Source organism: Colletotrichum siamense (genome assembly GCF_013390195.1).
Source record: "Colletotrichum siamense strain Cg363 chromosome Unknown KSG_Cg363_contig07, whole genome shotgun sequence".
In the NCBI taxonomy this organism is placed as follows: Eukaryota; Fungi; Ascomycota; class Sordariomycetes; order Glomerellales; family Glomerellaceae; genus Colletotrichum; species Colletotrichum siamense.
The window spans coordinates 2973757-2997933 of NW_023501020.1; the positions used below are offsets into that span (position 1 = coordinate 2973757).

A 24177-nucleotide genomic window follows, 5' to 3' on the forward strand; every position below is an offset into this window, starting at 1 on the left:
GTCGATGTTGGCTCGCGCATGAGATGCCGCAGGTCGTTGGTTGACCTTCCAGCCGGTGAAGGGCGTTGACAAGTCAGCAGGTCGAGAAAACAGTCGTTGCAGACGGTGATCGCAAACAGAGGACGCCGAGGGTGGAGGAGTAACGGAGAAGCTGCGGACCAGGTTGAAGCAGCAAGTGGGTTGGTTGCTAGAGAATCGTGTGGGGAGAGAAGGCGAGGCAGAGCATGGCGCGGCGCCCTGTGTTGTGTGAGAGGGCGTGCGTTCTAGACTACCGGATTCTAGGCCGGTCTCCGGATAGGTCTTTGGTTGGGAATGTGCTCTAATTGATTGCGGTCTAGGCGTAGCGCGCGGTGGAGGGCGAAGATTGTGCGCAAGCGCTGTCTTGAGTGTGTGCGAGAGAGTATGTGTCTGTTAGTCGACAAGCCTCCCGATTCCGTGTGGGACTAGCAGCTAGCAGGAACAGAGCGACAACGGCGGCTGAGGCTGTCAGGGCTGGTGAAAGCGCAAGCAGATTTCGGCGCTATTCGGCAGAGGCGAGAGGAGGCGGAGGGGGGATTTGGGCGTTGTTTGGGATGAGTTCTCGAACAACTCCGGGTCGACTGCAAACGGCGGCGTCGAGGGGCGGCGGCGGAGAGATGAAAGACGGAGTGGGAGGGTGTGCTTGTGTGACGACACCGCAGCGGCAGTCGCAGGAGCAGAGCAGCAGCAGAGCGGCGGCGGCAACAGCAAGACGTCGGGCTTAGTAAGGATGTCTCTGTCTCGCGGATGGGAAGTCTGAAATCAGCGGATGGCGGGCTGAGGTCCGGAAGTGGTGTGGTGTGGTGAGGTCGTGTTGAGGTCGAGGTTGTGCGAGAGTTGTGGTCCAGTCGCGGAGCAGCAGGAGACGCAAGACGGAAAGAAAGAAGATGCAGGTGCAGGTGTGATGACGGGCTCGGTAGGGCAGTTACCGCTCATCAGTTCCAGTTCGAGCCCCAGATGTCTAGTCGAGGTGCACAGTAGTTCGCAGCAGTCGCGGTATCTGCAGTCTAGCTTGGCGCAATACGAAATGGAATAAGTGGCATAAGCGGAGGGACGCAATATGGGAGAGGGGGAAATGGAATCGAAGGGAAGATTAGGTCCAATTGGTAGGTAGAAAAGAAGATACGCCAACCAAGACCAAGATCATCTAGTAGTAGCAATGGGAGGTGGACTAAGCAAGACGGAGGAAGAAGATGGAAGAGATGGGATGGGGATGGATCCCGTCACTGAGGTGCTACTGCTGCTGCTGAGAAAGGAAGAAGCACGAGAGGCAGGCAGAGGCAGGGTCAGGTACCTAGGTAAGGTACCGTATCCATAAGGTAAGGTAGGCACGCAGCAGGGCATTGAAGGGGAGGCAGGTACAAACTGACAGTAGGTAGCGCGGTGCAAAGAGGCGGTACAGATGGACAATTAGCTAGGTAGGCAGGCAGGTTCGCTGCACCACCTTACCCTACCATCTTTACCTACCCTAGGTAGCATTGGCATCGACAGTGACAGTTGCAGCAGGCAGTCAGACTGGACGAGGATGCGGACGAGGACGAGGGATGGGACCGTCATAGTCCAAACTTTGTTTAAGTGGGAGTGCCCCCCCGGTTAGCGGTGGTGAAGCGTCAAGACGCAGGAGAATTGGTCGAACCCCAGCCCAAAGTCTGGGGGGGCCTGTCACCGCAGCTTGGGGGTCCTGGACGCCCAGGGCAATTCTTGGGAAGGAAACATGGACGGGGGTCTTGGAAGGAGAGGGTGGAACACTGGACAGTCCAAACTGTGGAACATGGACTCGACTGGAACCTGCGCCGATTGATTTGAATCCATCCAGCAAGTCGCACTTCCGGTGGACTTGGGCTGACGCTGCGCTCGTGGCCCCAGGATGACGGGATGACGACGGGTGGGGAGAGGAGAGGGCAGAGGACACAGAGGAGGAACGCTGAACACTACGAACCCAGGGAAAGGCAAAGAGAAAGGCCCTTCCATTGCCGTTTCCAGTCAGTGTTCATTCGTGGTGGTGTAGCGCACAACATCGCCCGCACGCTCAGTCGGTCTCCTCAGGCGGGGGAGGCAAACACTCATCGTCATCTTCACCCGAGCAGTTTTCTGAGGTCGGAGGGCAACTCGGGGTTCACTGGGGAGAACATGTCGGCCATGTATCCTGCCAGCACAAATACGCGGAGGCGGTACTCGTTCCTGGTTCCTCTGCTGGTCACTTGCGTAGTATTACATAAGGCATTCTTGTATCCGAGGACCGCTAATGCATCTCACCTACAAGAATACGGGTCGAGAGGGGATGGGAAAGTGGGCAAATGTATGCAAAACTCCAGTCCGCCCTGCCATCGGGGGGATCGAATTCACTCACGCTTCACCACTCCTCCCTCCAGAGCTGTCTCCGTACTCTACACCACGCATGCTTGCCCAAGGCATCGTCCACTGCCCTGCCGTGTCTGCACACCACCACCACAACTGCCACCACCACCCTCCCTCGCATGCAGCCTGCAGAACCAGGGGCCACCCTCCATATACGGCGTTACAGCGGTTGACGCCCCACTGCAGACCGCTCTGTTGAGCCCTGCGCGCCCACTCCAACGCCCTGCCACCACCGTTCAGTGGGTCTGCCGTCCCTGTTCGCTGGAAAGTGTGCCCATCCATGGGCTCTCTGGGCTGGGCTGGCTGGCTGAGATGTCTGTACCTACCTAGGTTATCATAGTGCGGGCTGTGTGTGCCGTAGACGCCCCTCACCACCTCACCTCCCTCTAGGTACGCCGAGCTCGCAACTCTCCCTCTTCCTCCCGTCCGCCCATCCACCATCCACGCCTTCGATCCATCTCCGCCCACCCAGAACCTCAAAATCTTCACCTCTTCGCGGGGACTTCCCTTGCTGCTTCTGTAGCTCAGGGCACCAGGCACTGTCACCATCGCCCGGGCAGGTTTCGCTATCGGTTAGGGGTCCCTCCTTTTCTCCTCATAATGGACCCAAGCTCCAACGTCCCGTCATTCCCAAGGAGTATTGTCCACGCATGCCAACAGTACCTCATCTTGCTGCCGTCTGTCGCACCCACGCGTGTGGTGTACATGTCTTGCGCAGCCCCTAGATGCTCGGCTGCATCCCCATCCGCCTCGGTAGGTTGGCCCTTCCAACGCCGGCCGCCCAGTGTAACCGATGTACACCTCGCCTCATGCACTAAACCGCCTCACGCCCAATCGACTCTCAGTGGCCAATCTTTTCTGGCGACCCCTTCTGTGTGCATGGAATCATCTGGGATTTTTTGCTGGGACACGCCCACAAATCTCCACTGGCAGGCTGCACGAATAAACGACCGGCACCAGAAATCATGAGATATTCAAACCGAACGAACCCAGGAGTTGGGATGGTTTGTCTGAGGAAACTCGTCACCCCTTCTTCCGCCTCGCCTTGCGTTGAGTCTCTCGTCCACTGCGGTATGGATCCTCATCGACACCGCCCGTCATCACGATCCATGGGAGTCCGTATTACTGCTTGTGCTGAGCGGGTACACGAGCCTTGTGTTGGAAAAGTCCGCAGCCATGACGGCACCGGAGGATCCAGCGGACAACGCGACCCTCGGAAACGGGGCGTCTCCGGACGTGAAATTTGAGAAAAATGGGCTGCCACGCCCACCTGTCCAAACCCCGGCAACGAAAGGGTGATGGGCGCTTCTTGCAGCAATAGACCCTGACCAGGCCCAACCCGAGACAGAAACACACCAAACTCAGGCCGATCTGTCCAACAATCGGAACTTTTTCCTTTCCACGGGCGGCACATTTGCTGATCTTCTCTTTGTCTCGAATTCGACGTCCCTGGCTCCGTTCCGTGCTTGTCTTGAATCGGTAACCCCAACTGATCAAAAGTTTTCATGCCCGTGTTTTTCGTTTGTTTGCTCAGAAGCTTATCCAGTCGGTGAGTATCGTCTCAGGAAATTACCAGAGGAAAAAAAAAACACTCTTTGTTGGGTGCGTATACACCAATCCGTCAGAGACAGAAAGCTTAGCTTGCTGCCTTCGCCGCTGGGCCTCGATGGCGATTGTGCCAAGACCGCTGGACGACTGCAGGAGTTTGATAGAGTCAGACGAGAGCGACGGCTGAGTGGATTTGAGAATGTACTCCTGCACACTAGGCATTTACCACAAGCCCCGAGTCGGGCTGGGGACAGCCAGAGAGCTTGGTAGCGAACCTGCAAACTTGGTCTTAGCCCGCCACCCTTGTCACGAACTGCTCTATCCATACAGAGATTCACGATGGCGGATTCTCAGCGTTGGGCGCCATCAAATCCGCATAGGCTTGGGCAACTGCCGCTACGAATGAGGCCACAATGATGAATGTACCTCATCATCGACTCCAATGTCTTCGCGGCGTCGCTTATCCGGGTGATCCCGTCAGCCGGGCGTTTGACCGGCATCGTGGTGGTTGCTCCTTCAGCATCAATGCACTGGGATTTTTCTGGTGTCCTTCGAGGAAACGCAAGCTGTTCGGTTCGTCGTGTTTGCTGCGAATTGCATATTTGAGGTGCCCGCGTGACTGCGACGGCTGCGACATGATCAGCTCTCGGTGAGTCCTTTTCCAGCATTCAGCACCCACTTACTGTGAATGAATACCTGCCAGTGCTTGCCTCCTACACTGGATTCGGATAAACGCAAAAGATGGCTCTGACTATCCTCACCCAGCGTGGTTTGGTGACAAATTTGCCCTGCGTCTAGACCTCACGGCCTCTCCATCGATCGAAGATCTACCACCCGAACAGGTCTAGCTTGAAAGCACTCAAGACGCCTAGACCGGGATGGCCACAGACCCGACCAGGGCCCTGATGGTTCTCTCCATATCGGTGCGCCATCAGTGCCACACGAGCTCCACGGAACAACGCAGATCATCTGACCCTAGCAGCCAGTCAGAGCCAATCAAGACAACGCGGAACGACTCCGTTCCGAACAGCTTTGCTGCCCGAGCGTGTCAGCATCGACGTCATGATGCCATAAGCAGGCATTTGGGTGCACCGGTGTCGCATCAAGCAATCAGGATTGGCCCAGACCACGCCAATCCCTCGACATGTTCTCGAAAGTTGTGCGTGCGAAGCAACGCCAAGTGGCCTGTGCTGGCTTTGTTTGACATGTGCCCGGAGCGTGCCAACCGTGCCATTCGTTCCATGACTCGACTTCACATTCATCTGTCTTGCCAACAAAGCCCTAGCTCCAAGGGAGTGTTTACAACCTCCACAAGCCACCCATTATGTCATTCCGTCCGGAGTGCGTCGCAATATTCGATTTCTCGCCTCAAACAAATCATACAGCATGATCTAGGCTGCGCGGCTCTATTCAGCTTGCAAGGGTATCATCGACCATGTCGTCATTTGGACCCTGAAGGATCCAGTGGACCCCTTCTCTTCTTCTGTTTGGGATGTCAGAGTTCGTCTCGGCCTCGCTTCTTCAGACTTCCCCGCTCTTTCAAGCGGAATTGTCCTTCATCACTCCACACGTTGAACACGTCCACCACTGTCTTTCCATGGTCGTGCCGCAAAAGGAACAATCCCAAGTCAGGGGTTTCGCCGGGGCTGGTACACCGTGGTTGGCAGCAACGCCGACGCTATTGTTTCTCCTTGGCGGGCTGCGTGTAAGATCTATCGTCTCTGGCTGTGATGTTCCACCCGCCGTTGAGGCTACTGATGCCCGTTGACGCTCGCGCTTCTCGGCATTTGGCGTCCACACTTGGCGCTGAGGATCTTGGCCTTTTTCTGTTCCACACGCGTCGCAGCATAGGAAGTTGGCAGGATTATGTAGAGTACAGACCCCGCACGTCCAACCCCGTTGCTGAGCTGGCAGGGGCCGTGGGGCTGCGATCACTGGCGGTCGGGTTTCGGGCCTCGGCACCGGCGGCGGGGGCGTAGGTCTGGATGCCGGTCCGGGGATCGGAGGTGGCGCGCTGTTGCTTCTCGGTTCGAAGTCTCCCATGACGGACCCACCCCCGTTGCCGGTAGGATTTTGAGCACTCGGAGAGACGTAGTAGCCTCCGTAACGCTGCTTTTCCTCCTCCTGCACGAGTTCCCAGAGTGCCTGAGCGATTGCTGCTTCATTTGCAGCGTCCTCTTCGGCTTGAGTACGGAAGCCGTTTCGCGTTGCAGTCTCTGAAATTTGCTGAATCTCTCGGTCATTGTGGTTCATGTTCCCACAACCCTGTAAAGTGCTGCTTCTGCGCTCGATAGCACCAACAATTGTTCGCCGAATGTCTGATCCGGGACGAGGCCCAGTACCACCAAGGCGTTTTCCCGAATTCTTGGTCAAAGTACGACGTTTCTCGGCAGCCGCCCGGGCAAGGCGGCGAGCTTCTTGCATTGGAATCCGGCCGCCGCCTCCCAAGCGTTGGCCATCGGAGAGAAAACCTTCGCCCGTGTACCCTTTCCGTATGAGTGCCTCGTGCTCATCCCGTAGCTGGTTCCACAGGGCGTGGAAATTTCCGTCGTGTGGTCCAAAGACAATGTGGGAGAGCTCGTGGAGCATGGTGTCGACGACCTGCTCTATGGGCAGAAACAAAGATCGGTCGCCGGGGTATCGCAATCGGACCAGAATTCTCTGCCCTCTGTTGACGTTGAGGCCTGTATCAGTGTTAGTTGGCGGGAAGCAACTGCAGGCAAAACCACATACCAAGCAAATTCGCCTGATCAGGGTAGAACTCTGCAAGCTCCCGAACCTTCCAACCCCTCGCCCGCATGATGGGCTTCACCAGAGAGGCAACTTTCTTGAGGATTTGGAGGGCATCGCTGGCCCGCGGAAAGTCCACCAAGTGGGAGTATGAGAAAATGAGTGCATCATGTTCAGGCATGTTGGCTGTATTTTTGCCCGCGGCCCGGTCAAAAAGGTGGTGTGTCCGCAATGTTGTGTAAGCCGAAGATGGAGTGACGTCGGTGAAGGTTTTCAGGGACGCCGCCCGCAGAGAAGCAGTAAAGGAGACAAGGAGAGTCAGGAAAGAGAAAACAGCAGGGGTATCGAATGGAAAGCGATGCACATCGCCGAAAGGTGTATAGAAACGCTCAGAAAGAGAGTCATTCGCATCGTAAGCAGTGGACGACACGCACGAAGACGCGTAAGGCTTGATGCCTCGCGGTGATAAGGCGTTGGTGGCCAGCAAGGCAGTGTAGCTTGGCGGTGAATGTTGGGCAGGTGACTCGCGCTGGACGTCCAGCTCACAAAAGCCCAGGCGGGGGCGGGGTGCTTGATGACTCAGCTTCAGCTGCTGCGGGCAGGAACCTTCAGGGCGGGCGGGCAGTGACATGCTCTCCCTCCCGCCTTCCGCCTTCGGGTGGTCGATTCAGCTGTCAAATCTGGAAGAGGCGTTGACCTTGTCACCTTACCCATGAACCAACTTTGTCGTCGAACCCTGAATCACCAAAATTCCAGTCACCATTGGCCGGCTGACCGAGCCACGCAGCGGAATGGTGGAAGCCCGGAAAACCTGATGTGGTGCAGCCAGATGTTTGGACAAAACAGGGCAGAGATGTCTTGCAGAGATTAACTCGCAGCGATCTGCCGCGCCAAGTGACTACACCATCGGTTCGCTTGCGCTTACTTCAAATCCGACGACCTCCCTTCGACAACGAATTCCTTGGATGCCGACTTGGCATCGGGAATCTGGGCCGGCGCCGGTTCAGATGACCATTTACTTAAGGACAACATTCCAGCTCGTGTCTGGATCTTTCGTGCGGCAGTTGCCGACTGTGAAACCTTGTTGTGCCATCAAGTAACCTCACGTCTGCCAACTTGTTCAACCTTGGAATTTGCGCAGCTTTTCTTCCAAGTTGGAAGAGGACCAAATCCCAACTGGGCATACCAGCTGAGTGGCCAAGTGGTTGTCCAAGTCAGACGAGCTGATGACGTTCAGGACGGAGACGCTGTTTCAGTAATGCATGAATCCCGCCCGCATCCCGACCGGCACCCCCATTGGGCTTTCCGTTGACTGGTCACATTAAACTTTGCTCCGGCGCTGCCAATTCTGACATGGACAAACCACAATCAAGAACGCCTATTTTTCGTCGCATCTCGCTGGCAACTTCAGATGATGGGTCTCTTCGCTGAGAAAACCGAAACGACGGGTTCACGAAGGTCGGTTACGGAGCCGGAGACGCATGCCCTTTAGGTGAACCCTCCCATGACGCCTCCCGTGACGACTCCGGAAGTTCGGCATCACGACTTGGTCAGCTTTGCGGGCAGGGGTCGCATGCCCGACTCACAGTGTTTCGGAAGCCAAGCATACGGCCACCACACCGGGCCGACGTCTTCAGAAGACAGTGCCCGCGAAGAATCTATTTGAGATGGCATGCCTGATCGACTGTCGCAGGTTGTCTACGGATGCGCCTCTTCAATGGCGGTCGACCCGGTCTCCTACCAGTAAAACTCGAACCATTCTGTACCCCTGGTCTCTCGTCTCCGCAGACATGGCGGATTCTTCTTTTCTATTTGCGATTCGTAATCGCTTGGGTTGAGATCTCCCACTTGCGACTGCGCAATCGCGCATTTCGAAACGGTCTCCCCGAAGCTGATCTATGCGTGGGCAAGATGGAGAATCACACTTGGCAAAAGCTTGTGTGCATATCTTCCCTTGGCTCTCCGCAATTCAAGCGTTGTTGGCTCCATGCTTCCTTCTGCTTAGACGACTTCTTCGCTTTTCGCTTGTTTCCCGTATAGAGCTCCGTGAGCCTTAATCGCCGGGCTTCATTCCTTCGCCAGGCCTTCTCTTCTCTAGGTGACCATGCGGTTCGCCAACTCGGCTGCGATTGCAGCATTCGTTCCGTTCTTTGCCCATCTTGCTGATGCGGCTCCTTCAAAGAAGTCCGATATCTCCAGGTTTGAGATTTCCACTCTAGGTGGCGGGGCTTTCCGGATAGAACAGGTTCCCAACCCCGATTTTTACTATGGAAATCGACGAGGACCCATTGCCCTGGCCAGAGCCTATTCCAAGTTCAACCATCCCATTCCGGATGATCTTCTAGGTCTCATTGATCAGATTCTGGGAGAACTAGGCCTGTTGAACGGATCGAAAGGCGGACACAAAGGAGGAAAGGGAAAGGGAAATGGGAGTGGGAAGGGTGGTAACAACGGCTCTGGAGGCTCAAAGGGCAACGGCACAACCACAACGCCGGGAGCGGGAGGCAATGGCACCACAGGAAATGGTCAGTTTTCAACTCTATATGTGCCTAAACCATGCTGATGGTCATTAGGTGGTGAGGTCGCCGCCATCCCGGCCCAGTTCGACAGCCAGTACCTCTGCCCGGTACAAATTGGCACACCTCCTCAGACCCTGAACCTCAACTTCGACACCGGCTCGTCCGACTTGTGGGTGTTCAGTAGTGAGACGCCTGCAAGCCAAGTAGGGGGCCAAACGATCTACAAGATCAAGGACAGTTCAACCGCCAAGGCTGTTACTGGCGCGACATGGTCCATCTCGTACGGTGACGGCAGCTCATCCAGCGGTTCCGTCTACACGGACAAGGTGACCATCGGCGGGGTCACAGTCGACAGCCAGGCCATTGAGTCTGCCAATACAGTCTCGGCATCCTTCACCAGCAACCAGAACCAGTCAGGACTCGTTGGTCTGGCCTTCGGAACCATTAACACCGTCACACCCACCAAGCAGAAGACATTCTTTGAGAATGCCTTGAACAACCTCGCCATGCCGCTTTTCACTGCCAACCTCAAGAAGGGCGCAGGTATTTGAAACCTCTCTCCAGTCACCAAGTTCGCGAACTAATCATCCCAACAGCTGGTAACTACAACTTTGGCTACATCGATACGACAGAGTTCACCGGCGACATCGCCTTCGTCCCAGCCAACACAACCCAGGGTTTCTGGCAATTCACCGCCCAAGGCTTCTCCGTCGGCTCAAACGGCAGCGCCGCAACCTCCGCGCCCCACCAAGCCATCGCCGACACGGGCACGACCCTGATGCTCCTCCCAGACAACATCGTCTCGGCGTACTACAAGAACATCGCCAGTGCTCAGTTCGACAACACCAACGGCGGCTACGTCTTCAACTGCAAGGACTCGATCCCGTCCTTCACCGTCGATATGGGCACCTACAAGGGTGTAGTCCCCGGCGAGTTCATCAAGTTCGCCCCCGTGGACGGCCAGACAATTGAGACGTCGACGACGTGCTTCGGCGGGATCCAGAGCGCGGCGACGCTGCCCTTCGCGATCTACGGCGATGTGTTCCTGAAGAGTCAATTTGTCGTCTTTAGTTCTAAAAGCGGAACCAACGAGCTTGGATTTGCGAACAAGCCGTTGTGATAGACCATAGACCATGATATAGCAGTCGGGCAAGGCATCGCGAACAGCTGGGTGCCCCGGCATAGATGGCGTTGTTTGGATGGTTTATGCATTGTTCTCACCACATGTCAATGAAATGTTACGACAGCGTTCAGGTTTGAAGATAGATACAGAAATAAACATACATAATGTTGCCTATTTGCTACTGTCCACTACCCCGCTGTCTCATCGTCGACCACTTGAACTATTAGTTACGTTAATACCAATCACGATGCCACAAAGCCCTGCAGAAGCACTCTTCAAGTAAGCTTCCATAGCGTATATGTACCGGTGCAGCCTGGGATCGGATATGACGATCAGGCAACCAATGGGCTCTCTTTCACTTTTTTCTTTCATTAAACAATGATCGCGAGCTCTGTTCAGCAGCCACCAGATAGTTATGACAGAACATTACAACGTCGAGATCGAACCCTTGCTCTTGAAATCTGTCGTCCGCCAACAGATTCGTCGTATTCTTCCTCAACAAATTCGGAATACCTAGACAGTTCGCAATGCCTTCACACGCAGGACGGCGGCAAGGCTTGGTACTTAGAAAAGTCTACACGTATCGATATTTTGACAACGGAATGTGGTCCCTTTCCAACGGGATTCAACGTAGGCTTGAATTTGTTTGCCGATTATGGCTTAGATAACGTCCATCCTTCTTATATAACAATCTCGATCGCAATGAACGGCAGAAGAAAGCTCTCTCCTATTGCAAGGCTCAGCTGAATCTCACCGTACAACTATCTGGTCAGCTTGTTCCAGCGGCTCATTGAGTGGGAAAGCCTCTGGGCTTGTTCATCTGCTTTTAGATTATGTGAATGATGATTGTGAACATGTTCATGTCTTGCGGCAAAGTTGTTCGGAGGTTGCATCAGCTTCTATCGACGACAGGACTTCCACCACACGCCAGACATCGTCGACCGACGTTGTCGTCGCGAGATTTGCCTCAGTCCCCTTGCCAACGCCCGGCCGTTCTCGTTGTGTATATGAGGAATCCTTTGGTAGATGACATGAAGTCTCAAAACAATAATGTGAAAGGACTCCGTGAAAGCATTGATCTCCATACTTTCGAGTCGTGTCTGGAGTCTCGCCGCCTTGAGGGCAGAGAAGAGTGTGAATCTGGGCATGTTCTCGGGGATGACCTTCGATTCATAATCTCTCCTTATGTATTCAGCCGGTTGTTTCAAAGACAGAGACCATGCGGGATGATACATCGTCGTTATGTGGTGGCAATCGGTTTGCTCAACAGCTATCTCACCGGTACGGGCTGGAGGCAAAAGATTTGGCCACGAGAAGTACCTGACAATTCCCGGTGGCAGAGATTGCCCTCTTCCATCTTTGATTTTGATACATTTGGCCCATTCCAGTTTAAATACATCTTCAAGCCCCAATTTGGCCTTTGTTGTTCTTACGAAGGGTGCAGTCTTCAGTCAGTCCCCAACGGTGTGCCCACCAATCTGAGACCGGTCGTCGAAGGCACTATCACATACCTAGTCAGCATTTCTCCGACTCTTTTCAGTTTCCCGGACACGTAGACTGACCCATTCGACACAACCCAAGAAGCTTCCTAGTCGAAATCGTAGGCTTGGCTGTTGCACTGAGCGCGCCCGTTGGCAGTAAAGTAGCCAATACACTCGGAGAGGCCGCCGGCGCTGCACTTGACGTCGTCGCCGTACCGCGCGGCGTTCTTGCAGACTTCCTCGCAGCTGTGGGCGTACGTCGAGGTCGTGCAGCAGTGGGACCCGTCCGTGAACTTGCACTGGCAGTAGTCGCAGGCACGTACCGCCAATGCCACGGCTAGCATGGCAAGGACGGATGGGATGAGGCGCACCATGGTGAGATCTCGGTCGAAATGGGATCTTTGAGGGAAGCGAGGTGGGTGAAGGTAGAGATAGACTGATTGTTTTGAAGAGGTGCATCGAGTCTGTGGTCTACAGTAGCTACGGGATCTCTTTCGGCGGCGTGGTGCATACTTTCTTATATATCCAGGTAGCAAATGCTGCTTTTCGTATTCTATACGTCGATATTAGCATCACGAAGTGGCTTGTCCGGTATTAGTTGCTATGTTTCTCGTTTCGAGTCATGTTGATGCTTGTCCATCTCTCGGGTTTGCCCCAGATTCTTCAATTTCTGGAAAGAGGCAGTATTCGGCACGATGTGGGGAAGAAACAGCCCCAAAAGAACAGCCGCACGAGCACGTGGGAGAGATGTTGGTCTGTAATGACTGGAGATGAATGTTGAAGCCCGCGACCAAGCATGTGCCTTGAGATTGTGAGCGGCGAGAAGAATCAGCCATGTTTGACCTGCGGTTGCCCATGGAGTATGGTGCGAAGCGTCATTCCGAGCCAGCGCGGCAATGATGACACATTTGAAGAATCTCTTGGATTGAATTGCATATACGAAGCTGCTGGCTCTACTCTTGCAACCATGTAAGGTGCAGTAAATATATGCTGGCCCTGACCTCGACCACCTGCAACACCCCAACCTAGTCTATCCTGCTGCCACATTTCCCGAAGCCCAAATCTGTAGTGCACGCATGTCTTGGTGATATACGCTAGACGAGCCCCCTCCGCTAACCAACGCCAATGCCTGCCTGCCCCCGGTGACCGCTCTATTTCTGACTGTTCAAGAAACTGAGATACGAGTTCCATCCGATGCTGATGACGTTGACGAACAGGACCCGGTGGTGCAGAGGGACCAGCTTGAAGTTGACCATCTGCACAAAAGGCCAGAGCATGTAGTTGGAGGTGAGCGCCGTCGTGTAGCTCTTCTCGAGCTTCTCCTGGGGAGGGACGCCCTCGAGGACGGCCATGGAGGACAGGAAGACACCGATCATGACCGGGGCGAAGACGCCCTGGTCGACACCGACGCGGGCGAGGATCTCGAGGTTCTTGTTGCGGAGGACGACGTTGTTCTGGAGGAACTTGAACCAGGTCGTGGCGGCGGGGCCGAAGACGGCTGGTGAAGTCAGCATGGGCTTGCTCATCCAGAGATTTCGCTGGGGAGCGGGGCATCAAACTCACTTCCGCCGTAGAGGGCCATGCGGCCGGTGCGAGCCCACTCATGCTTCTCGAGGCCGCGCTTCTCGACGAGCTGCTGGGCGGTGAGGTCACCGGTGGCGAAGAGGATGGCGGTGGTGATACTCTGGGTGAGCAGCGGGCGGGCCGCAAGTCGTGCTTGATACCTGTGGGGACAGTCAGTGATGCGATTCAGCGATATCAATATTGCGATGAGGCTCACCAGCCGAGCATTGTGAAGGTCGTTGGAGATTGGTGGAAAAACCGAGCTGATTGGGCTGGATTTGCGATTCAATCTAGTTAAGAAACGACGCAGAAAAATGAGACGCTCAATAAGACCGAGGGAACTTTGATCAACACAGAATGAAACAGGTCGTGAGCGAGTGAATTGAGGCTGGGCGATGTGAATTGGTCAGTTGGGGAGGGTGAGAGGTGAGAGGCGCGCTTCAAGATTTGGAGGGTGCTGCCCCAGCAAGGAAGGTGGATGACGATCGGTAGCTTCTGTTTGCTGCACGTGACGGCAAAGCTCTTTCCATCTGGCTTGAATGGAGTGGTGCAATCACAAGGAGAGGCGAAAATCAATGGGAATCTAGAACATCTGGAAAAAGAAACGACTTTGATCTGACGGTGAGGCGGGAAGCTCTGGTTTAAGCTCCTACCCAAGACTCAGGGAATATGGGATTTATTACTCGGGGCCATCGCGATAAGGGACTTTTCCTTGCCTCGCAGCCAGATGCTGGATTGGCCACGAGTCGGGATTTCCAAAAGCAGATCTCCGTGCCGATGCGTAATGCAATACTCGGGGTCATGTTCCATCCGGCCAGTCTTCCCCGAAGCCCCACGATGTCCATATCCACAATCTGGGGTGCAGGAATGAGGTTTGGCTCAATTATCATTCCCAAGCTTTTTGATCCCATTCCGCAGCTTGAGCTTTCTGGGTTTCCTTTGCGCGTGGTCGATAGGAAAAAGTCAATCGTGGAAACATAAATACAGCGGACGAAGAGGCGGAGATTTTCGACAGGCAAAAAGCCAACGCGACCTCGTTGTCGCTGCCAGACGCGTCTCGGGCTCGGGGCGTTGCTGGCTTCCGCCCGCCCAGGCGACATCCTTCGCTCACCAGACCTCAGTACTCAATGAGCTATCTCCACTCACAAAATCGACGGCGTCGCTTGCCTAACAATGTTGTCGCTGGAGTCGAAGACAACGACGAGCCCTGTTCTGAGTTCCCCGACATGCTCTTAATACCATCCTCCGACACCAGCACCGATGCAAACCTCAGCCCAATGGATTGCGTCTTCTTCATACCGCTGCGCAAGGCAACGGACACAATGAAAACGATGGATATATCAAAAATTGCACCCACGATGGCCCCGAAGGGCAATCGAGAGAGGTCGACTCCGCGATGTGCAATGCAGGCCTCCCTCTCTGCCGCCCGGATTTCTTGATCCCCAGAAACGGCCAGATAAGGTAAGTATGAAGAAAAGAAAAGAGGAAAAGAAATTTGAAAAGTTGGGAGACTGGCGAGGTTTATATAGATTTTCGCGAGTGGCCCGCAATCAGTAAATTGGTACGTACCCTGGCTGCCTGAGGTGCAGGTGAGGCCTTCCAGGTTACGCCCACCTTCTGCCTGAGGTAGGCAGGCAAGCAAGAGGCAAGAGGCAAGCGAGAGGTTACCTACGGCCGGTGGCAATAGAAGGCGCAAGAAGCTGGTGCCTGGTTTGCCATGTCAAATGAACCTAATGGCTAGATAAAGAGGGCGGCAGGAGCTTTCCTAGAGCCGGGCAGGGGTTGAAGATGGAAGGCACGTATCTCGTGATGACTTCTCAGGCTGCATGGGAAGGACGCAACGGACGGCGCACCTCCCTCAACTACTGAACTGACATCAGGAATGGCAGTCCATCTACAATACGAAAGGGGTTGCATTGAGCCATTATATCCAGGCTCGCCCGTTCGTGACATTGAGATGGGTGAACGAAATCGCCTGTAGACCACATATGGGTATTAGCAGCTTAATGGTCCGGGCACCTCGTCGGTGGTCGTCGTCATTGCGGCTCATCGGGAGCTGCGAACTCCGCGCCAGTCTCGGTGTGGCCTGTGAGCTCCGGTGGTGGGGAAGACGAGGAGAAACTCCGGACGATGGGGAGTAGTAACGTAGATCTGACAAGAACAAACCGACTTCATTCTCGGAACGATAAGTCCGGCATAGGTGATTAGGACTCATCAGCAAATAGTAGTACGTCGACAGAATCACACTTCACACAACGTCGTTGAGCGCAACTTCTCTTATCGTCCACTACCGCGGGAGTGTCCTCGGGTGGGTTCTGACCTTCTCATCAACTCCACCATACTACCAAGCAGGGCCGGGATCCTTCGGGGGCACCCTCTGAGCCGCTGCAACGTTGCAAGCCACACCTAGTGCATGAGTATCTACCGTGCGGCTCTTGACATCTCGGTGGTCGCATTCAGCATACTTCGAACATTTAATCGATCAGGATTCAAGACCACCTCTTGTGTGACCTTCGAGGATCAAAGCGATATCCAACGATGATAGCCTCAAACCTGCTCGAACGCCTCAACCGCGATGGCTTCGTTATTGTTCCCTCGATTGTGTCCGAGGGACAGCTCGCAAAACTCCGGGAGGCAACCCAAGCAGCTACGGCGTTGGCCCGGGCCGGCAAATGGCCCAATGTACGCACACTCCCGAAGCAGTTTCCGCCATGGCCGCTCGCCGGCCCTGAGCCGCCAGCGGAGGGCATCTGGGGCGTGCAGGGAATGATGCACCCGGACATGCCCAACAACGATGTCTTCATCCGAACGTATTTCTCCGATGCTGTCATTGAGCCAACCAAGCAGCTCTTGCAGTGCACTGACGATGACCTCGTCATGGAGCTTTTCAACTTGCTCATCCGTCCGGACCACGATTTCGAGCTGCGATGGCATCGAGACGACATCCCGGCGACGGCCACTGCTGACGAGGAGCTTGATCGTCTCAATAAGCCAGCCTATTCAGCGCAGTGGAACCTCGCCTTGTATGACGACGCTAGCCTTATCGTTGTGCCTGGATCACACACCAGAGCCAGGACGGACGTGGAGCGCAACGCGGATCCATACGAGAAGGAGATTCCGAACCAGCTGCTGGTGGAGCTCAAGGCGGGAGACATTGTGTTCTACAACAACAATATTCTACATCGAGGGGCCTACGTTGCTAGCAAGGAGCGAATGACACTCCATGGAAGCGCCGGCCATGTGAACGGTAGCAATCTGCGGGCGCGTAATGTATTGCAACACGGACTGAAAGGCTGGGCAGATAAGATTGACCTCGGTGTGCTGGACGAGAAGGAGCGGGCTCGGGCTGAAAACATGCGGAGAATGCTTGTCAAGCTGGGCCAGGAAGCGGGGGAGGTGGGATATTCCCTCGAGGGGTAGGAGAGATAAAGAGATAATGGATCGTCTTACAAGACAATGTGCCGAGTCCATGCAAGTAATGCTGCACTTCCAAGGACGAGAGGCTGGGTTGTGTTGGAGACTGACCAGCGGTGTGTCACAGCTAGCTGGGCGGTGACTTGGAATTGCGCGAGTGTTGGTCATGCACAATCGGCGCTTGTGATCCCGTGACCGTCTACCCTGAGCCCATCCCCAATAACAGTAAAAGGAGGACCATGTTCGGTGAGAGGTTCTGGAACAAACATTCGCGTCATTCCTTGAGAATTAACAACCGCTGCCGTCTTCCAGACTGAACGTTGTTTCATCCCAAGCTCAACAGCAATTTACACAGCGCTTAGAAGGGCCCGGGAGAAAGGCGAATGTGGTCTGTGCGCCGGTGTGATGCCTAAGTAACCAGGTATCTGTGGATGTGAGCTTTTCCCGTTCTGCGGCCAAATCCGGGTTTGCCAACCATCAACCGACTCTGTCGGCATCAGCCTCAAATCTCCTCAACCACCTCCCAAAACACCGTCACCTCCCCCGATCGCTCGATACCCGTACCACTGGCGACAATGTTGCCCTCATCGGTGCGGCGCGTGGTCGCCTCGGCCCCTCAGTCGCCCCTCGTCTCCTCCCTCAGCACCTCCGCTCCGAGAGCGGCTGCGACCTTCAACCTCCAACAGGTCCAGAGACCCGGTGGCCACCAGAGACGATGGTCCTCTTCGAGTCCCTCGAGTCCGAACAACAACGGCTCCAAGGAGACACCCGCCGGCCAGAACGTCCACGCCTCGGCATCGAGCTCGAACGCCAAGGCCAGCGGCGAGAAGCGGAAACGGAAGAGTAAGGACAGCGCCAACAGAGATGCTGCGCAAAAGCTGCCCAGCGTGCCTAGCACACAACACCTGTCGCAAGAGGGTACGTCTTAAGTCTGAGATGGTATCAATATGGATCACACTGACTGGTTGCCCGCAGCCCTGGGACTGTCGACCTTCTTCTCCCTCCACCGGCCGATATCAGTGACCCACAGCATGCCCAAGAGTGTCACCGAAGAGGCTTTCGCCGCCATTTTCAAGCCTCGAACCCGCGCCAACAAGACCGCCGATGTCATCAACACGCTATCAAGGACGGCCGACGATATCGAGGGCGCTATGGCGAAGATGACCGTCACAAACCAGGAGGTCGATGCGTCAGGCGAGCCTGTCCAGAAGATTGACCTCAAGCATGCCGACGGCAGCGAGTCGAGCGTCTATGTCCAGCTGAATGCCATGGCCGGACAATTCGTTCCCTTCCGCCCTCCCCCAGCGCCTCAGCAGGAGGGTGTCACCGATGCCCACGCCGAGTCCGCCGTTGAGGACGTAGTTGACGATGCCCCCCACCACCGCGTCTACAAGGCCATGTTCACGATCGAGGAGAGCACCGACGCCGACGGACAGATCCAGGTCCTCGCCCACAGCCCCAAGATCATGAACGAGGAGGCCCCGCGCTCGTTCCTCGAGCGCATGGCCCAGCGCCAGATGAGATTCGACGAGGCGCAAGGCAACGACACCATGCACGCCCTTAGTGTTAGACGTCAGCGCAAGCTCAAGATGAAGAAGCACAAGTACAAGAAGCTGATGAGGCGCACGCGCAACCTGCGCCGCAAGCTAGACAGAATATAAGCTGGTGGTGGCTGTATATACAAGCCCACGGTTTTCTTCACTATTCTTCTTACGCATTTCGGGAAATGGGTCTCTCATAATTGGTGTTCGGCCTAGCATAAACGCTGTCTCCTTTTTCCTTGGTCATCATTACGACTACATAGAAAGCGAGAGACAGCCTTTGCATCAGATAGCAATGATCAACTGTTGCATCACTCATGACCACGCCGTGTCCCCAAGAGAGACTCAGAGCCTGCTCAACGCCAAAGACATCCTGTAACAACACGAAGTGTATTAGTAGCTACATGAGGGAAGGAGGAAATTCACGGCTTCAAGATTCTCATGACTTGCTCCTTATCTTGAGCGATCGTACGTGACTTGGGTGGTGATCTTACCAGGCGTGGCTGGTCACACAGTAGTGGGGTGGTCCTAGCGGGAAAACTTGCTGCACCCCACCACCAGTGTCCATCAGGGAGCTGACCGCCCGGCAGAAAATGTTCTCTCCGCCAAATTTTTGGTTTTCTTAAGGTCTGCGACGCCCGTGAGTTTGCGCCTAGTATAGCAAATCCGACCTGCCCCCCCTCTACAACCTCACGCCGTCTGCAAGCTTCTCAAGATGTCGACGCGCAAGGCAGTGTAAGTTGTGAAGCTCCATATGCTTCTGCGATCAAATTGCTCACCCATTACTACAGAGATCAGCGGATTCCCGCTCTCATTCGCAATGGCATCCAGGAGAAGAAGCGCAGCTTCTTCGTGGTTGTCGGTGACCGTTCCAAGGATGTCATAGTTCACCTTCACTACATCATGTCCCAGGCGGACATCAAGCAGAACAAGTCTGTCTTGTGGGCATACAAGAACAAGCTTCTCGGCTTCACCAGGTAGAATCCCTCGACGCGCTTACAGGAAAGCCAGCTGACAAAGTCATTATCAGTCACCGCAAGAAGCGCGAGACCAAGATCAAGAAAGAAATCAAGCGAGGCATCCGCGAAGCCAACAACGAGGATCCCTTCGAGCTCTTCGTTTCTCTCCATAACATCCGATACGTCTACTACAAGGAGACCGAGAAGGTACTGGGAAACACGTTCGGCATGTGCATTTTGCAAGACTTCGAGGCCATGACGCCCAATATCCTCGCCAGGACGATCGAGACGGTTGAGGGAGGTGGTCTGGTGGTTCTTTTGCTCAAGGGCATGAGCAGCTTGAAGCAGCTGTACACCATGTCTATGGACATCCACTCGAGATACCGCACCGAGGCTCACGACGACGTTGTTGCCCGCTTCAACGAGCGATTCATTCTGTCGCTGGGTAGCTGCGACTCCTGCTTGGTTATTGACGACGAGCTGAACGTCTTGCCCATTTCCGGCGGTAAGAGCGTCAAGGCTTTGCCAGCGGCGGAGAACGACCAGCCCAAGACGGCCGCACAGGTGGAGCTGGAGGAGATGAAGGAGTCACTTCAAGATACCCAACCAGTCGGCTCCCTGGTTACCCTGGCGAAGACGGTCGATCAGGCCAAGGCGCTTTTGACTTTTGTGGATGCTATCGCGGAGAAAACTTTGAGGAGCACAGTGACTCTTACGGCTGCCAGAGGTCGTGGAAAGTCTGCTGCCATGGGTGTGGCTGTTGCGGCTGCTGTTGCCCACGGCTACAGCAACATCTTCATCACTTCTCCCTCACCCGAGAACTTGAAGACGCTGTTCGAGTTCGTCTTCAAGGGCTTCGATGCGCTCGGCTACGCGGACCACGCCGACTACTCGATTATCCAGTCCACGAACCCCGACTTCAACAAGGCCATTGTCAGAGTCAACATCCACCGCGCCCACCGTCAGACTATTCAATACATTAGGCCACAGGATGCGCACGTTCTTGGCCAGGCTGAGCTCGTCGTTATCGACGAGGCCGCTGCTATCCCTCTGCCCCTGGTGCGCAAGCTGATGGGCCCCTACCTCGTCTTCATGGCGTCCACCATCAACGGTTACGAAGGAACCGGTCGTTCGCTGTCCCTGAAGCTCATCAAGCAGCTGAGAGAGCAGTCAAGACCTGGGGCCAAGACCAACGGCGAGACGGAGGTTGCAGACCGGTCAACAGGCAAGGCCGCAAAGGACCAGGCCTCGAGCCTTCAGGGCAGTCGCACTCTTCGCGAAATCACTCTGTCTGAGCCCATCAGATACGCCCAGGGTGACTCAGTCGAGAAGTGGCTGAACAAGCTTCTGTGTCTGGACGCCACCCTTCCCAAGGCCAAGGCCAGCACCCAGGGATGCCCCGACCCGTCTCAGTGCGAGCTCCTCAAGGTCAACCGGGACACCCTCTTCTCCTTCCACCCCATTCCCGAAAAGTTCTTGCAGCAGATGGTGGCGCTTTACGTTGCCAGCCACTACAAGAACTCACCTGACGACCTTCAGCTAATGAGCGACGCCCCCGCCCACGAACTCTATGTGCTTATCGCCCCGACAACAGACGGCAAGCTCCCTGAGCCGTTGTGTGTTATTCAGGTTGCGTTGGAAGGAAAGATCAGCAGGCAGAGCGTCATTAACAGCTTGAGCAGAGGACAAAGGCCTTCTGGTGACTTGATCCCCTGGCTCGTCAGTCAACAGTACCAGGATGACGAGTTCGCCTCTCTTTCCGGTGCTCGTGTCGTCAGGATAGCCACGAACCCCGAGTACGTGTCTATGGGCTACGGCACCAAGGCTCTCCAGCTTCTTACCGATTTCTACGAGCAAAAGTTCACGAACCTCTCGGAGGATGCTGATGTGGGCATGGAGGAGACGTTGACGAGAGTGACCGACGCAGAGCTGGCCAACACTTCTCTGCTCGCGGATGACATCCAAGTCAGAGACATCAAGAAACTGCCGCCCCTGTTTGCCAGATTCTCCGAGATTAGGCCTGCAGCTCTGGACTATGTCGGTGTCAGCTACGGCTTGACGCAACCTCTCCACAAGTTCTGGAAGCGCGCCAACTTTGCCCCTGTCTACCTTAGACAAACCGCCAACGACTTGACTGGCGAGCACACGTGCGTCATGCTCCGGCCTTTGGAGAGCACCGGAGACCAGACATGGCTCGGCGCCTTTGCGAGGGACTTCCAGCGTCGTTTCCAATCTCTGCTGTCCTACCAGTTCAGAGAGTTCCAGTCCATTGTCGCGCTTAGCATTGACGAGTCCGCCAATACTGGTGCCAAGCTCGATGGCACTGAGCCCACAGCCCTGACAAAGGTCGAGCTCGACAGACTCTTGACGCCCTTCGACCTGAAGCGTCTCGAGTCGTACGCCAACAACATGCTCGACTACCACGTCATCCTTGACCTTGTCCCTACGCTTGCCGGCCTCTACTTCACCGGTAAGCTCAAGGCCAACATCAAGTTGACAGGCGTGCAACAGGCTATCCTGCTGGCCATTGGTCTGCAGCGCAAGGACATGGACGCCATCTCTCAGGAGCTGTCTCTGCCAAATTCCCAGCTGTTGGCCATGTTCATCAAGATCCTTCGCAAGGTCACGTCTCACTTCAGCACGCTCGTATCCGCCGCTGTTGAGGCCGAGCTTCCCAAGAACGCCATTGGTGTCAGCAGGGACAATGCTTCTGGAGCTCACGACGATGAAGTCGTGGACCAGAGGTTCCAGCCTCTTGAGACTTCTCTCGAGGATGAACTCGAGGAGGGAGGCGATGAGGCTCTGCAGAAGCTCCGCAAGAAGCAGCGTGAGCTCATTGACTCCCTTCCCCTTGACCAGTAAGTCTTGCATTGTCCGTGATATTACAAAGGAACCTCGGACTAACAACCATCTAGGTACGAAGTCGACGGCGACGCTCCTGCTTGGGCGGAGGCAGAGCAGGCGGTCAAGGACGGCAAGTCTGGTGTCGTAAGCGTCAAGACTAGCAAGTCGAAGCGCAAGGCCGGGCCCACGGCGGCAGACGTCTACGAGGAGGCCTTCGGGGACAAGTCCCACAAGAAGGCGAAGAAGCACAAGAAGGACAGGAGCTGAACGGGTTGTAAAGGATGACTAAAAGTGTAAAAGCATCATCGTTCTCAAAAGGGTTTTGCGGTATTTGTCCTACAAAAAGGGGCCCTGGAGTTCAACTGGCATCTTTCTTGTTTATATGAGAGGTTTCTTGATTTGAGTAGAATTTAATGTTATGGCCATTTGAAGAAGCATGAGTTTGATGGGTCTGGTGACTGCTGACGATGGTTTGCTGTCGACGGGGGGCCCCAAAAAGAGAAGGCACCAAGGCACCTTCCTTCTCTCCTACCTTTTTTCGATTTTCAACAACGTCCCTTCCCTTTCGCGATCCGATTTCTGCAGCCCATTCACCTCTCTCCGACTTTTCATCCTCCGACACACCCACCTCTTCTAAGCGACCCCGATGCACACGCAAGAATATCACGACTTTACCATCATCGCCCATCAAATACAACCCACTTCTATACTCGCGCATGCTGCCGTTCTGACCAAGACAATCCGACATCCCCATCCCGAACAGAGGAACAATCCACGACACCGCCAACATGTGCACCGAAACCATCGCCTTCTGTGACAAGTGCGGCTTCCACCGCCACATGCACTACCACCTGTGCGCCTCCTGGATCTGGTCCTACCGCGAGATCAAATGGGGCTTCAGAACACCCCTCGACTCCATCCCCAAACCGCGCGACTGCCCCCATCTCGACGGCGAGGCCAAGACGGAGATCCTGCCTGGCCGCTGCCCCAACGCGCAGTGTCCCGGCCACGCCGCCAAGGCGCAGCAGGACACCGAGAACGACGCCAACGGCACGGCGGACACGAGGACCAAGGTCGAGAAGATCGAGGCGGAGAGGATCAAGCTGGGGTTTAGACGGTTCCGGCCACAGGCGTTTACGGACCCGTTGGAGGTCGGACGGCCGCACCAGCGCAAGCTGCCTGTCGTGATGCTGAATTTCAAGCCGGAGGAGGGGTCGGGATGGGGACGGGTCCGGGGCAGCGCGGCGGGTAGCGCTGCGGGGAGTGCGGCAGGGAGTGCGTCAGGGAGTGCGCAGGCGGAGGTTCATCCTGGGGCGAGACCCATTCCGAGACCGTCGACGTCTACGCATACAAGCGCAGAAGATGTTCGGCCTCCTGTGCGGAGACGGAGGGAGTTTAATGGTCCTATGATGATGCCTCATTGACGCAACCACACGGGATAGCCTAGATGACCCGACAGCGGGCTGGGCATAACGCGATGGATAACGAAAAACGGGAGGCGTTGGTTTGATACCCATACTTGCTCAACACGTCGCAAAGTCGACATTGCTTCGGACAGCGGCCAGTTCAGCCTTTGCTTACTTACAGATCAATTAACCGCTCTTATCTTTTCATCGCATGAATTCGTGAACCTTGACTTGACCAGGTGAAGTCCAAGGGTGGACCGTCGTGTAAGCCATCCAGGCATTGACCAATCAAACCCTCGACCCATCATTCGATCGCCCATCGAGAATGTTTCGCTGCAGCACGGTAACTCGGCAAGGATCCTCCCCAAAACACCCAGCTGCCAACGCCAATTAAGCCTGTTTTTCGACGCTCCTCCCCCCTGAAGAGCCAATCTCGGCAGTGGGGTGCGTGTTCTAGGCGTTCCTGGCGTTCCTGACTCTCCCCCTGCCGGCGGGCGACAAGACACTCCACAGCGCCCATCCTGTCCACTGAGGAACCTTTTTGGCCCTGGTAGGATCATGCACGTTGGGGGAGCACGTCCACCTCCGCGACCTGGGGGTTGACCTGAACTTTTTAAATTTCCCCCGTCTCCCCAAAAAAGGCGTCCCAGTAAACATTGGATCGTCCCATCTC

At 55.3% G+C, this 24177-nt stretch overlaps 7 protein-coding genes across 7 annotated transcripts; 4 read left to right on the forward strand and 3 right to left on the reverse strand.

Annotated features, from left to right (window-relative positions):
• Nucleotides 1-5463: 5463 nt before the first annotated feature.
• WSS1 (DNA-dependent metalloprotease WSS1) lies at nt 5464-6835 on the reverse strand (the record flags this gene model as incomplete). The annotated part of the gene is made up of 2 exons (XM_036642964.1): nt 5464-6608; nt 6658-6835. 2 exons carry the CDS (start codon nt 6833-6835, stop codon nt 5464-5466), a joined length of 1323 nt encoding a protein of 440 aa, XP_036491900.1.
• A 1923-nt stretch (nt 6836-8758) lies between these two features.
• On the forward strand, nt 8759-10293 carry EAPA-1 (Endothiapepsin; the record flags this gene model as incomplete). The annotated part of the gene is made up of 3 exons (XM_036642965.1): nt 8759-9179; nt 9228-9716; nt 9770-10293. 3 exons carry the CDS (start codon nt 8759-8761, stop codon nt 10291-10293), a joined length of 1434 nt encoding a protein of 477 aa, XP_036491897.1.
• A 1591-nt stretch (nt 10294-11884) lies between these two features.
• On the reverse strand, nt 11885-12151 carry CGCS363_v011117 (uncharacterized protein; the record flags this gene model as incomplete). Its single annotated transcript, XM_036642966.1, has 2 exons — nt 11885-12070; nt 12101-12151. The coding sequence occupies 2 exons, from the start codon at nt 12149-12151 to the stop codon at nt 11885-11887; spliced, it is 237 nt and encodes a 78-aa protein (XP_036491898.1).
• Nucleotides 12152-12928: 777 nt separating this feature from the next.
• Nucleotides 12929-13568, reverse strand: sym-1 (the record flags this gene model as incomplete). Its single annotated transcript, XM_036642967.1, has 3 exons — nt 12929-13275; nt 13341-13501; nt 13558-13568. The coding sequence occupies 3 exons, from the start codon at nt 13566-13568 to the stop codon at nt 12929-12931; spliced, it is 519 nt and encodes a 172-aa protein (XP_036491901.1).
• A 2310-nt stretch (nt 13569-15878) lies between these two features.
• Nucleotides 15879-16760, forward strand: CGCS363_v011119 (uncharacterized protein; the record flags this gene model as incomplete). Its single annotated transcript, XM_036642968.1, has 1 exon — nt 15879-16760. One exon carries the CDS (start codon nt 15879-15881, stop codon nt 16758-16760), a length of 882 nt encoding a protein of 293 aa, XP_036491902.1.
• Nucleotides 16761-17329: 569 nt separating this feature from the next.
• On the forward strand, nt 17330-18415 carry CGCS363_v011120 (uncharacterized protein; the record flags this gene model as incomplete). The annotated part of the gene is made up of 2 exons (XM_036642969.1): nt 17330-17672; nt 17730-18415. 2 exons carry the CDS (start codon nt 17330-17332, stop codon nt 18413-18415), a joined length of 1029 nt encoding a protein of 342 aa, XP_036492543.1.
• A 595-nt stretch (nt 18416-19010) lies between these two features.
• KRE33 (RNA cytidine acetyltransferase) lies at nt 19011-22365 on the forward strand (the record flags this gene model as incomplete). The annotated part of the gene is made up of 4 exons (XM_036642970.1): nt 19011-19030; nt 19087-19272; nt 19326-22112; nt 22170-22365. The coding sequence occupies 4 exons, from the start codon at nt 19011-19013 to the stop codon at nt 22363-22365; spliced, it is 3189 nt and encodes a 1062-aa protein (XP_036491574.1).
• Between the last annotated feature and the right edge of the window lie 1812 nt (nt 22366-24177).